Source organism: Syngnathus scovelli, chromosome 19 (genome assembly GCF_024217435.2).
Source record: "Syngnathus scovelli strain Florida chromosome 19, RoL_Ssco_1.2, whole genome shotgun sequence".
NCBI classification, from domain to species: Eukaryota; Metazoa; Chordata; class Actinopteri; order Syngnathiformes; family Syngnathidae; genus Syngnathus; species Syngnathus scovelli.
In genome coordinates this window covers 1915731-1927383 of record NC_090865.1, presented here as the reverse complement: position 1 = coordinate 1927383, position 11653 = coordinate 1915731, and the positions used below count along the sequence as shown (strand labels likewise).

Below are 11653 nucleotides of genomic sequence, written 5' to 3'. Positions count from 1 at the left end.
CACAAAAATGGACTGTTTTTTTACATACTGTATTATAGAACAGTTATTTTAGTATGTTTCCAATCACAAACCAGAATAAACAGAAAAGTGACATTTAAGTTATGTTTTCTCTTTCAATGCAATCAAAACAATGACGTTCAAAAAGTTTCCACTATGCATTTTGCATTTCTTAAAATAACAAGGAAGAAAATACAAAGCAGAATTTGACAAATGTGAATATTTTGGCTACAATATTTTTTTTATTATTATTTCTGTTGACCAGAGAGGTATAGACAAAGAGAACTGGTGCAAATCCAAAAATGGTTAAGATGATAGCAAACAGGTCAAAAGAAATTCCCCACACATTGATTGCATCACTAGAAGTGACTTCTGTCCCTCACATTCACCCACACATGCACACCTTTAAAATCATAGCTAAGGTTTTAAGCAAACTATTATAACCCGAGATTCCAAAGTACAGTACGTTCATCAAAAGGCCACGAGCATTATTTTACATTTTATAAAGACATATTTACAATCATCTTGGATGTATGGAAAGCCAGATGGGCTAAGTCAAATAAATTGCATTACTGTGGATAAAAGTACTTAAAATTAAGCAACATTAAAGCCTCATATAATTCTACTGAACTCCAAGCACAGCTGAAGATGTAACTCCAGAAAGTAATGGTAGAAAAAACATAATTTACTTTTCAACACATACTCTTAGTGTCCCTTGTCTCTTGGGTGGTCAGCACCAAAATCAACACGTGTAAAATCATTGTCATTGAAAAATTGTTTTGTCTCAATAAAGACAATCATGTAATAAAAGATAGAAACATGATAAGGAAAAATAATTACGGCCATATTGATCCAGGGGTTGACATTTCATATATGTAACATTCTAAATTATTTTGGGGAAAAAATAAATCACTTTTGGTCCTTCCTGAGTAAGTGTTTTCATTTCTTCTCCAAATCTAACCTCACCTCTGGATTCATGCGCATTACCGCCCTCCATACAGGTGGATCTTGACAAACGAGACAGTCTCATCGTAATCTTTCAGGCCCTTCTCGTAGATGACATAGATGTGTTTCCGGTCATCCACAGAGCCGCTGTCCAGCGACGTAATGCAGGAGTAACCACTTGGGCCGGGCCAAATCTGCAGAGCCGTCTTCTCCCAGGAGTTCCCATCAGTCACTGACCAACGTAAGGTGAGGTTAATTCCTGTGGAGAACAGTTCGGTAAGCCATTGTCACCAAAAATTTGGTTTATCTTATTCATCCCTTGGAATTGCTCCCTCAAAAATAGCTACTTACTGGATAGCGCATGGGATGGGTTGGTGAAGAAGAGCACTCCCTCTTTCTGAAAGGCCCCAGCTGCTACTGCGGGATCCACAAGCTCATAATCGAAGTACAGGTTATCTATGGGCAGGGTCATTCCACCGTCCTGGCTTCGAACCACCATGCGACACCTGCAGTGGTAGTTGTTCTGGTTTCGGACATTGATGACAATGCTTCCGTCGGTCATTTCAAACGGCTGCGGAAAAGCAGAAGATTAAAAACGGTTTATCCCACACCTCCAGCTAGCATGAATAAGTGTAAACTAGCTTTGAGGGCTTCATTCGACTCCAAGAAAAACCTATTCCAGGTTTTCAAGTTGAGCTTAGAGCTAGCAGGCTACTGTACCCCTACAAGAACATCTGTTGGCAAGTACCACCTCGGGGGGGTTCATTTGCCACCCCATGGGGTGCTTGAGGACATTCAATACGAGTGGGCCACGTTCAAAGCCTCTATTGTGAAGATGTTGAAGCCCAAATGTAGTTGACTGACATGGCAGCAACCTGAGTAGCCCCTGGTGAACACCAATGGTGGAAGGCGACCGTCAAACCTTTCAGCCTGCTTCTCATTTTACTCGTCAGTCGACATTCCAAATTTGAGCTAATCCCTAATGAGCAAGTCCAGCTCTGGTCGTCTGCTCCTTGCAAGTAAAAAAAAAAATTCCATACCTGGCACTCATCAGGACTAAAGTCGAGTGGCCTTTTCTTCTGGTTGTAAGGGATGCTTTTGAGCGCTGCACCATTGAACCACGTTTTCCCGTGGTCATCACTCAGGATGCAGAAAACACCATTTCCTTCCAACGTTCCATGACCGCACACCACCAAACGTCCCTGGTTTGGCTCATAGCGTTTCTGTTGTGAGTCACAAAAAGAATTTACCACAAGTGGAGAAAACTAGCTCTTTTCTAAAACCTTGTTATTTTCTCTTACCTGGATGCCAGTACCTGGTCCAGGAGCAAAATTCTTGACTCCTAGCTCTATTGAGAGGTTTCTGGGTGAACTCCAGCTCAGGCCGTCATCCTTGCTTTCTATCATCATGGTACTAGCGGGTTCACAGTTGTCCAAGTGGAAACAGATCGTGTAGATCAGAATAACTAAACCCACTTCCTCGTCTACCACCACCGAACCCAGGTTCAGGCCATCTTTGATAAGTCCATCATCAACAATGAAGCTGGTCGGTGACCATGTGGATCCTGGTGAACATCATATTTTTCATGTCAGCGTTAAGGGAAAATAACGGTCGTGGGGGTTGCTCTACCTTTGTCAGTGGACCGCCGCATGGCAATGAACTTTGCCCCCACATCGCTGGATGACGCCTTCCTGGCCTCTGCAAACGCCAGAAGACTTCCCATGGGGGTGAATGTGATCAGAGGGATCCTGTACGTATCCACTTCCCCTTCCACCCCGCTCACCCACAGCAGCTGTTCCTCAAACAGCAGGGGTTTGATCTGGACCAAGAAAGCAAAGCATCTTAGAAATTTTGCAGGGACACGCTGAGAAGAAATAATTGAGACATGCTAATTATATCGACTCTGCAAAAAAAAAAAGGGGTTCTCTCATGCGGCATATTCTATTACTAACAAGCTAATAATTACAGTAAAATTTTATATGAACACACTCCTAGCACATTAAAGTAATAAATAAATAAATAAATAAATAAATAAATAAATAAATAAATAAATAAATAAATAAATAAATGTACGGTGGTAACTGCTTTTCAGTGCCCCGTGATAAATCAAAACCTTTATATTAGGGCAATAATAGTTAATTTTTAATAGTACGAGTATTTAACTATTGCTTCGGACAAGTAAAGGTTATTATGGCTTACCGTGACAGAGCAGATGATGACAGCGGGAAGTAATAATGTCAATGCTGTCGCTAGCACACTTCCTGTTTTAAGGTTCCTTCCTCGTACGAGAGCCATTTCTTCTGTTTGAGAAGAAAATAAAAAAGTATGTGACGAAAACTACTTTCAAAATGTACATAAACAAAGGAAAAAGTCAGCGTTCAGCCGGTCCACACTGTGACCCAGGATCATATGCAAAGTAAGGCTCATGTGACTAAGGTGGGCGGTCACATGATCAAATCGTAAACATAAACCCGGAAATAGAGCGTCTACGTAGGACTTCTTGTGCAATGATAAATAATAATAAACGTAAAAAAAAAGTTCGATGGAAACGTATTTGTAAATTACAGACACACACGGTGACAGTCATAATATTATTATGATAAACATAATTTTAACTCTGCATATGTGTAATTTCTAGTCAAGTTTCAATTGGATATAAAACAATAATAATATTATTAATAATAATAATAACCAGGTCTAATCTCCAGAAGATGAATGGAGGTAAACAATTAAGTAATTTTTGTGGGGTTTTTTTTCAGTGGGTTTTTTGGACAATGGTTGCTAAATACTTTGACCACACGGTGGCAGTAATTGACCTAAAACAAATAAGGACCTCTTGCTAGAGACATAATATAGTACAATAAATCCACAGCTAATAATAATGCAATAATGATAACAATGATGTCAACTGGAGTTTTGTCCAAATACATTTAAGGCTCTGGAAATAGAAGGGCATTAAAAACTGTAATTCCCAAAGAGTCAATGATTTCAAATTTTTGTGAGAAGATTTAAAATTAAAGTAAAGATCTGATTCTTAGGGTGATATAGAAAGGCAAGCTGTCTAGATCTCAATGTGCCTGAGGAAAGTTTCCACAATGTAACAGTAAAAATAAAGGCAAAGGGGCAGATAACAGGCTGAACAAAAGCTAAACCAAACAGAAGTGCCGTTTGCTCTTTGATAAAGAAATATAGACCATTTATAAAACAAAATGTTGCCCTCCCAATTTTTTAAAGCAGTTTAAATGCAACTTTTTGCTACTTATTCTCATCTTGTCATCCTTGTAGTCTCAAACAATAAACTCGTCTTCTGTATCTGATTGACTCATGATACAAACAGGGTTAAATACAAATGGACCACAATATGTAATTGTGAAAAACATGTACGACAAATTCTCCCATCCAACATGTTATGGTGAAACGTGAACAGCATTCCAGTAGTCATGAGGCCGAGCTGAGCTGAGTCACACGCTAAGAGAGAAAGAGAGAGAGAGGAACGAGAGAAGCTGAACGCTCTACCCAAGTGTGAAAGTCACAAATAGTGCACGCCTCACTCAGACTGACCTGCTCTTAAAACATGGCAATGTTGCTCCATCAAGCAGCTAAGATCATCCTTATTTTGTCCTCATGAAGTATTTTGAGCAGGTAAGGAGTGTTTTATTATGTTTGATTTCACTAAACCTCTAATTGTGATCTAGTTTTGCATCTCAGGATGCATTTGACAGTTTGAAAAATGATCTTCAACATGTCATCTTCTATAAGACTTAGAAGATCCCTGTGTAACTTGCTTTGCTAGTGGTGTAAATATCAATTATTTTTAATTCCCAACAAAATGATAGAATTGTTTTGTTTTGTTTGCTTCTGCTATTGTTAACTTTTTCTTTTGCAAGTAGCTGTTCTAGTTGTCTGACATGAATTTCATGAAATATTGCATCTTGACTTCCTCCTTTGAATTCATGATAAATAAAATGCAACTTCATGCTTGCTTTTAGTAGTCATGTGTTGTTTTGTCTGCATGTGACTCTATTGGCTACGGTGAGATTACAAAATGATGCGTGGCTGCAGTCTCGGACAGCCTATAAATATTTATATACGCTAAATTTAATATACACAATTTATATAGTCAATTTGTTCTCCTCTAAGCAGATGGAGGACAAAAATGATGATGTTATGATGGAGGAGAGCGATGTGGATGAAGCTCAATCACAAACAAATAACAAACCGAAATGGGCAAATGGTAATACTGCATATGATTAATACTTTATATTTTGCCTGTAGTCATTTTGCTTATCCATTTTCTTCCCTGCTCTTAGGTCAGTGTGTTCTGGCAATTCCAAGCTATTCTCTAATAAACCCCAGTTTTGATTTTTCACTGTGCAGCCCTACTTTGGAGAGGAAAGGCTTCCAGGTCTCCCGCTACACACACATTCACAAAAATACATCTTATTCCGTGACCAAATGGAATATATACATATTGTTTTGTCTTATCGTGTTAGATTCCAAATGCAGACATTGAAGTTCCCCTGAAAACAGCCCTGGATGTTCCTTCAGTCAGAAGATTCATGATTTTCAACTCATCCCTTTTCCATTTTATAATGGCGCCGGTAAGGATGGTCATTACAACACAGAGAAAAATCAACCATTTAAAAAAAGTCATTGACTTACACAAATTGATTTCCTGTGCAAATTTGCTCCTTGCAGTTTCTTTATGTAGTTTTGTGGTGTGCCGTCTTCTCTACCCTGCGCCTTTATATGACCCTCAGCGACTACTGGATCTTAGGTCTGTGTGTCAGTCTGATCTCCATTTTCCTCACCACTGTCATCATCTTTGTTCTCAACCGGAATAAAAAAGAGGTAAAATAAACACATCTCAATTCTGTGTCAAACCAAACAATACATTTCCATTCATGTCAGATCAACATAAACTTGGATGTGCGGCTGATTCCGGTGAACGAGACCATGGTCAAGCACAAGCTGCTGGTGGCTGTTGCCGACTGGGTGTACAACTGCAAAGGAAGCATGCAGGTTGCTCATCTAAAATCAACCAATAGAGTTGAAATGATTACCTATATTTATTTCCTCCTAGCTTTACTTTGTGTATTGGGACATGGCTGGTTGTTTGCAAACGCTGACTGAAACGCTGGAGGAGCACACTTTAGCGGGCATTGACACCTGGGTGAGTTATTTGTGTCATGCGGCGTTTAAACATGGTCGGTCAACATCATTGAATGGCTATTTTTTGCTAGAGCAAGCTAAAGAAGAAAATGTCCCATCTCGTCCTGGTGGCTGAAGTTCCCGGCGGGGATTGTGAAGAAAGTCACACAGGGGTGGAACAAAGTTCAGAAGAGCAGAGGCCTCTGCTGAAAAATGACGCAGAAGACTGCACTCCCTCTTCTTCTTGGAAAGTCACAACCAATTACAGTCTCGTTCCTGATGCTTCCTTACCTGCTCAGGTAAGAGAAGCAAGAACTATTTTTGCCAAATAAACTCCTTGACACCAAGATCCCACAAGATGGCGACAAAGCACTATTTCCATCTACTTGAAACTCCTCAGTCAACCTCAACTTTTCCACAAAATAAAAGTATTGTTGGTCTAACTGGAAAAAAAAAAGGCAAATATCACGAATTGCTTTTTTTCTGTAGGCTCGAGCCCACCAGCTGTTAATGACCTACAGCGCTGCCTATGTGAAGCTGCTGGTGTCTGATAAGCTGTCCGTCCCATCTAATCGTCACCTCCAACTACCGAGGAACCATTGCCCCACTGCACCGTTCTGCCTCTGCCAGTTCATTAAAATGAGAATTCTTGACTAGCACAGCAATAGTGGCTATAAAAAGTCTACACACCCCTGTTCCTAGGCCACATTTCGAAAGGGGAAGTCAAAATACTGAAATCATGTTGAATAATGAAATCGTATTTTTCATTATTTTCATTCATCTTCTTTTGCACACTGGGCTACAACCCAGAAATGAAATTTTATCTAAATGATGAGCCTTGTTATATGGCAACCATGTGGTGTGCTCACCTAGTTGGCTCATAATGAAGGAGAACAGAGCGGGGCATGCACATGAGGCCACTTTTAACAATTTCACAGACACTGGCGCTCCTCAGGAGGCTAAATGGCCATCTGTGATGCCGTGCACACAAAGCTGGCTCAGCCTCCATCTCTTTCAATATATCTTGCATTCGAAGTGACTCAGACTAACCTTATCTGTAAACGTAATGTAGACATCAAGATAGAAATGTGAATTTTAATCCCAAAAAAATGAAGTGATTATGCACAAGATAGGGAGACAGTCTGTATTAGTGTTTGAGAGCAAGAGGAGAAAAAGACAGGCAGAGGAAAACGGGTCAGCTAAAAATAGCTTTTTTAGCGAGAGGTTGGAGACACACACAGAGGTGAAAAAAAAAAAAAAACGTCACACACCCAAGAAAGAAAAAGATGCTGTCTTCCTCAAGTTGCCCAAGTTAATTTGTATCATTTATTCATATCTCAAAAACAACTCAATTTCTATGTAACACATCCATAAATAAATTATCACTATTTAACAAAACCGGGTACATTTTGTATTTACTTGTCAGCTGCCTCCTTGAAAGAAAAAAAAGTGGCTGCTTTATGACAAGGTCAAATGAAATCAAATAAAGCCCACAATAAATTGAAGGTGGGGGACTATTTTTTTGCCAAGTGCTCAAGTAGCGACATTTTGGCACTATTATCTAAACTAGATATGCAAGAAGGGAATGTTTGGTACAAACAAACTCCTATCTGTGCATTACGCACTTAACAGCAACGCGGCTGTGCAATTCATGCTTTTATTTTTCTATTACTGCAGTGTAAATTACAAAATAAAAATTTCATGGCTTGACATTAATGTCTGTGTATAATAGCAAAATATAGACTGCCAAAAAAAAAAAATAGTTTAGGTCCAGGGAAGATGGATAAAATAGAATTTTCACAAAGTGCTACAAAGCAGTTTAGGCATTAATATAATTATTTTTGTCTCACTCTTCTATCATAAACATTCATTTGAATCATCCTTCGCTGTTGATTGCTATAATAACAACCATATTGAAGGAAATCTCACCTCACCGCACAGAATAACGGCAGAAGATTGTGTAAATATGTGCACATTAATCCTCCATATTTAAAATAAATCCAAACAAATTGAGAATGGCATGCAAGCTTATATTGTCTCCTAATCATCGCTACCACGTAGTGTCTAGGCGCAACACAATATAGGCCGATACGTTTCTAAAAACAATATATCAAACTATCCATTTTTTCTTCTTGTCTTCACCAAATAAATCATTTAGGAAAAACACTTTTGGAACTGTTCTACTGCTTCACAACAAATGCATTTATTGTCATGCACTACTACGGCTGTAAGAAGCGGCATCATTATAATACTAATAATACTGTGAGGTATTCAATTCAAGCCAATTTGAACACAAAGTAAAAGTCTGGCACATAGATAAATCTCTCTCTCTATATATAATTTTTTTTTTAAGAAATACACAAACTGGCGCATATTATATGTATGTTTTGACAGCAGCAAATACAAAACATCTTCCAAATAAATAGTCCTGTTTGGCTTTGTTGCCATTTTGTCAACTAGCCTACATTTGATGCATTAAATGTGTATTGATCGGCTCCTCTTGACACTTAAATTTAAGTCTCTTACACAAGTGCACCATCAATAAATACAATAGCAGCACACCGTTTCAACATGGCACAGTTACCCCCCCCACCACAATACATATTGATTGAGTATATTTTTGTATTTGGCATTTGGATATCCAGCGTAATTGGTTGTTTTGGCTGTCAATGTGTTTGTATGTTTGATGGCAGCATGTTTTGTGATTGTGTGAGCCAGCCGAGTGTAGCCGCGAGCCATAGCAGCGCATATTATCAGTGCTTCTGTTTCCATGTAATTATCTAAGCTGATGTTTAACACCCCGCCCCTCCCCCCCGGCCTCGTTACGGCTCCCAGTCGTCATCGTGATGCTGCGAGGCAATTATGACCACCACGGTGAGGATGGTGCACAGCACGATGGAGGCGATGCCGACCGCCAGGCTGATGAAGGAGAAATTGCGAGCCTCGCGGGATGCGATCTCCGCCGTCACCATGTCACCTCTAGCGATGGCCGTACGCACCTAAACAAAGATGGAGATCGAATATTATGTAACAAGATGCACGAGTGGGTGCAACACAAACGGATCAATGTCACCGAGCGTGCGGAAAGAAAGAGGCCACGTGGCGCTGCATCTACACACTAAAGTCAGGCCCAGGCCTTGTCAGCTCGACTCAACTCAAAGCGAGTTGAGCTGAGTGAGCGGGGTCATTGTGGGAAAAAAACAAAAACAAACCATCCCCTCCAGTTGCTCCCTAAATGGTGCTGTTATGTAATGTTGGGTGCATGTGGGCCTGCACAGTCTGTTGATTGCGCAAGCAGAGATAGATAAATAGAAATGTATAAATGAGGGGTCTAACCTGTACAGCTTTAATGATGGCAATGATCCCAGTGGGCCAGAAGCAGCACACGGTGGTGAGCACCGCGATGGGCAAGTAATCGTGCGGCGGCCGGCGATCCATTAAGGTGATGTTCGGAGGCATTTGCATGGGGTGAATCTGACCCGGCTGCATTGCCGGGTGACCTCCCGTTGCGGGCATGTAAGGCTGCCCCTGTAATATAAAATCATTCTTTTCAAAATTGTTTCTTCTGCATCACATTTTATTTGAATTTAAGAACTCACCGAGGCCATGGGGTAGACAGGAACGTAAGCGGTGCACGGCTGCAGCTGCAGAGGGTACCCAGGATGGAGGTATCCCACTGGAGGATGAGGCATGGTTCCTCCAGGGCCCTGAGTCTGGACTGTGTAGCCTTGTAGGGCCCCCGGGGGTCCCGTCGTGTTACAATGGAACTGAGTCTCTTGGAGGTATCCCTCTGAACCCGGGGGCGGAGGTGGCGGGGGATAACCGGGTTGGGCGCCGGGTGGCATGTTGGGGTGCTGTGGGACATTCGGGTCCTGAGGACCCGGGATGTACGGAGGGGGCTGCATTGTCTGACGGTTGGAGTCGTCAAGGCCTGCGATTGGATGGATGGATAAAAGAAGGAAGAGTTATCAAAGGTGTGTCATGAGAACGGAGCGATGTCATTAAAAATCAATTTGATCTGATAAGCGCCATGTTAAGAAGCGTTGGCTGTGAATCCGGGTCGCTTACCCACAATCCTTAGCGCTAACGTTGGTCGAGTTAAATATAGAAAATGAGAGAAATTCAATTTGTGCTCTTTCATGTCAAACTAACACACCTCTCTGAATGTGGGACTCCTCATGTGACTGAGATGTTTTGCAAGTGGCTATTTGGAAGGACATGTTGAGCATGGATGAGGGGGTGACGTGGGAGAGCACAACAGCTGCATGATGGAGGATGACGACTTGTGGTCAGGGACCGACTTTACGTAAGAGTCATCTTCCTCCAACTGTCTCTCATGCAAATACAGAGGCAAGAATGGGACTGGAAACAGATGCAAAGAGGCCGAAAACAAGGACGGGGACTTTTTGCACATAACACACCAAATCTAATCAAATTTATTGTCATTGCACAAATTCACAGCAATGCATGGATAACCTGTTCAAGAGAATGACCAATAGTCTTATTTAACATCTTAAAACCTTTAGGAGGTAACACCCAATGCCTTGTCTTCTCCAAAGCTCCACCACCTAATGATTATTGCTATTTTTTTTAATTGATAAAATCCCAAATTACTTGTCACCATCAGAAGAAACGTGTGGCATTCCACAACGTCATCAACGGATGGGAACAAGAGAATTGGAAATGAAAAAGAAATACATATTTTTGACCTGATATGGCTAAACTATCAAAAGATGGGGCACGATTGTGGCGGTGCATTCCGACGCATTAAATTTCCAACCGTGACGTGTGTCTTTATTTAATCTTCAATTCACAGCATCATCACAGCATCATTATGGCAGCTTGCACACCCACGTAATGCCACAAGAACATTTATTGAAGGCTAATAATGTAATGAAACTACCAAATCCAATTTAAGAAAACACTTGAAATTACGTTTATAACAAAAGTGCGATAATGGAAGGGAGAAAATAATCTAAAATAAGGCCGCATGTTTCTCCGCTGGCAGCACCCACGCAGCGCGTGTAGGCTAAAAATGCGCACATCGAATTGCCATAATACTTTCTATACACAAAGACGCGCTGCGCAAAAAAAATAAAACGCGCAATACAATAAATTGCTTTTACCGTGTTTTTCCGACATGCCTCTCTCTATCCTCCTCCTCCTCTAAAAGGATGTTGGTGTCACCAATCCAAATAAAGGTGGGTAAAATCCCTTCCAAAAAAAAAAAAAAAAATGCGCAACGGTGCTGACTTCTACTCCAAAGGCGTGTGGGTCATTCTCAAGATGCTTTCATCTTCAAGAGCACTGATAACCTGAGCTCCACCTCTCCTGGAACACTGCGCCTATCTCTGCTCTTGCGCGTGTGTGTGAAACAAGATTCTTCTCCAACATGAATATGAAATCAATCAGCCTCCCAGAGATGGTTGTCTTAAAGCGACAGTCGGCGCAGGCATTGAGCTGGAACATCCCATTAGAACTCAATAAAGAGGCTGGATTTGGATTAGCTGTTCTCCCCCTCCCCAATCTTCTCTTAAATTATTTTACAGCGCATGTTCTT

At 40.9% G+C, this 11653-nt stretch overlaps 3 protein-coding genes across 4 annotated transcripts; 1 reads left to right on the top strand and 2 right to left on the bottom strand.

Moving 5' to 3' along the window:
• Window positions 1–217: 217 nt before the first annotated feature.
• neu1 (neuraminidase 1) lies at window positions 218–3379 on the bottom strand. The gene is made up of 6 exons (XM_049750334.1): window positions 3142–3379; window positions 2572–2761; window positions 2244–2506; window positions 1983–2165; window positions 1294–1513; window positions 218–1201 (listed from the first exon to the last, which is right to left on the bottom strand). Exons 1-6 carry the CDS (start codon window positions 3235–3237, stop codon window positions 981–983), a joined length of 1173 nt encoding a protein of 390 aa, XP_049606291.1. The 5' UTR covers window positions 3238–3379; the 3' UTR covers window positions 218–980.
• Window positions 3380–4409: 1030 nt separating this feature from the next.
• On the top strand, window positions 4410–7491 carry tmem268 (transmembrane protein 268). Of its 2 annotated transcripts, none has more exons than XM_049751956.2 (9): window positions 4410–4584; window positions 5086–5176; window positions 5253–5347; window positions 5436–5543; window positions 5641–5793; window positions 5854–5964; window positions 6026–6115; window positions 6186–6392; window positions 6583–7491. In XM_049751956.2, the coding sequence occupies exons 1-9, from the start codon at window positions 4567–4569 to the stop codon at window positions 6748–6750; spliced, it is 1041 nt and encodes a 346-aa protein (XP_049607913.1). In that variant the 5' UTR covers window positions 4410–4566; the 3' UTR covers window positions 6751–7491. The 2 variants fall into 2 exon arrangements, with proteins under 2 accessions (XP_049607913.1, XP_049607912.1); XM_049751955.2 differs by having other exon boundaries at window positions 5083–5176.
• Window positions 7492–8271: 780 nt separating this feature from the next.
• prrt1 (proline-rich transmembrane protein 1) lies at window positions 8272–11561 on the bottom strand. The gene is made up of 4 exons (XM_049751957.2): window positions 11220–11561; window positions 9693–10024; window positions 9430–9621; window positions 8272–9092 (listed from the first exon to the last, which is right to left on the bottom strand). The coding sequence occupies exons 1-4, from the start codon at window positions 11233–11235 to the stop codon at window positions 8916–8918; spliced, it is 717 nt and encodes a 238-aa protein (XP_049607914.1). The 5' UTR covers window positions 11236–11561; the 3' UTR covers window positions 8272–8915.
• Between the last annotated feature and the right edge of the window lie 92 nt (window positions 11562–11653).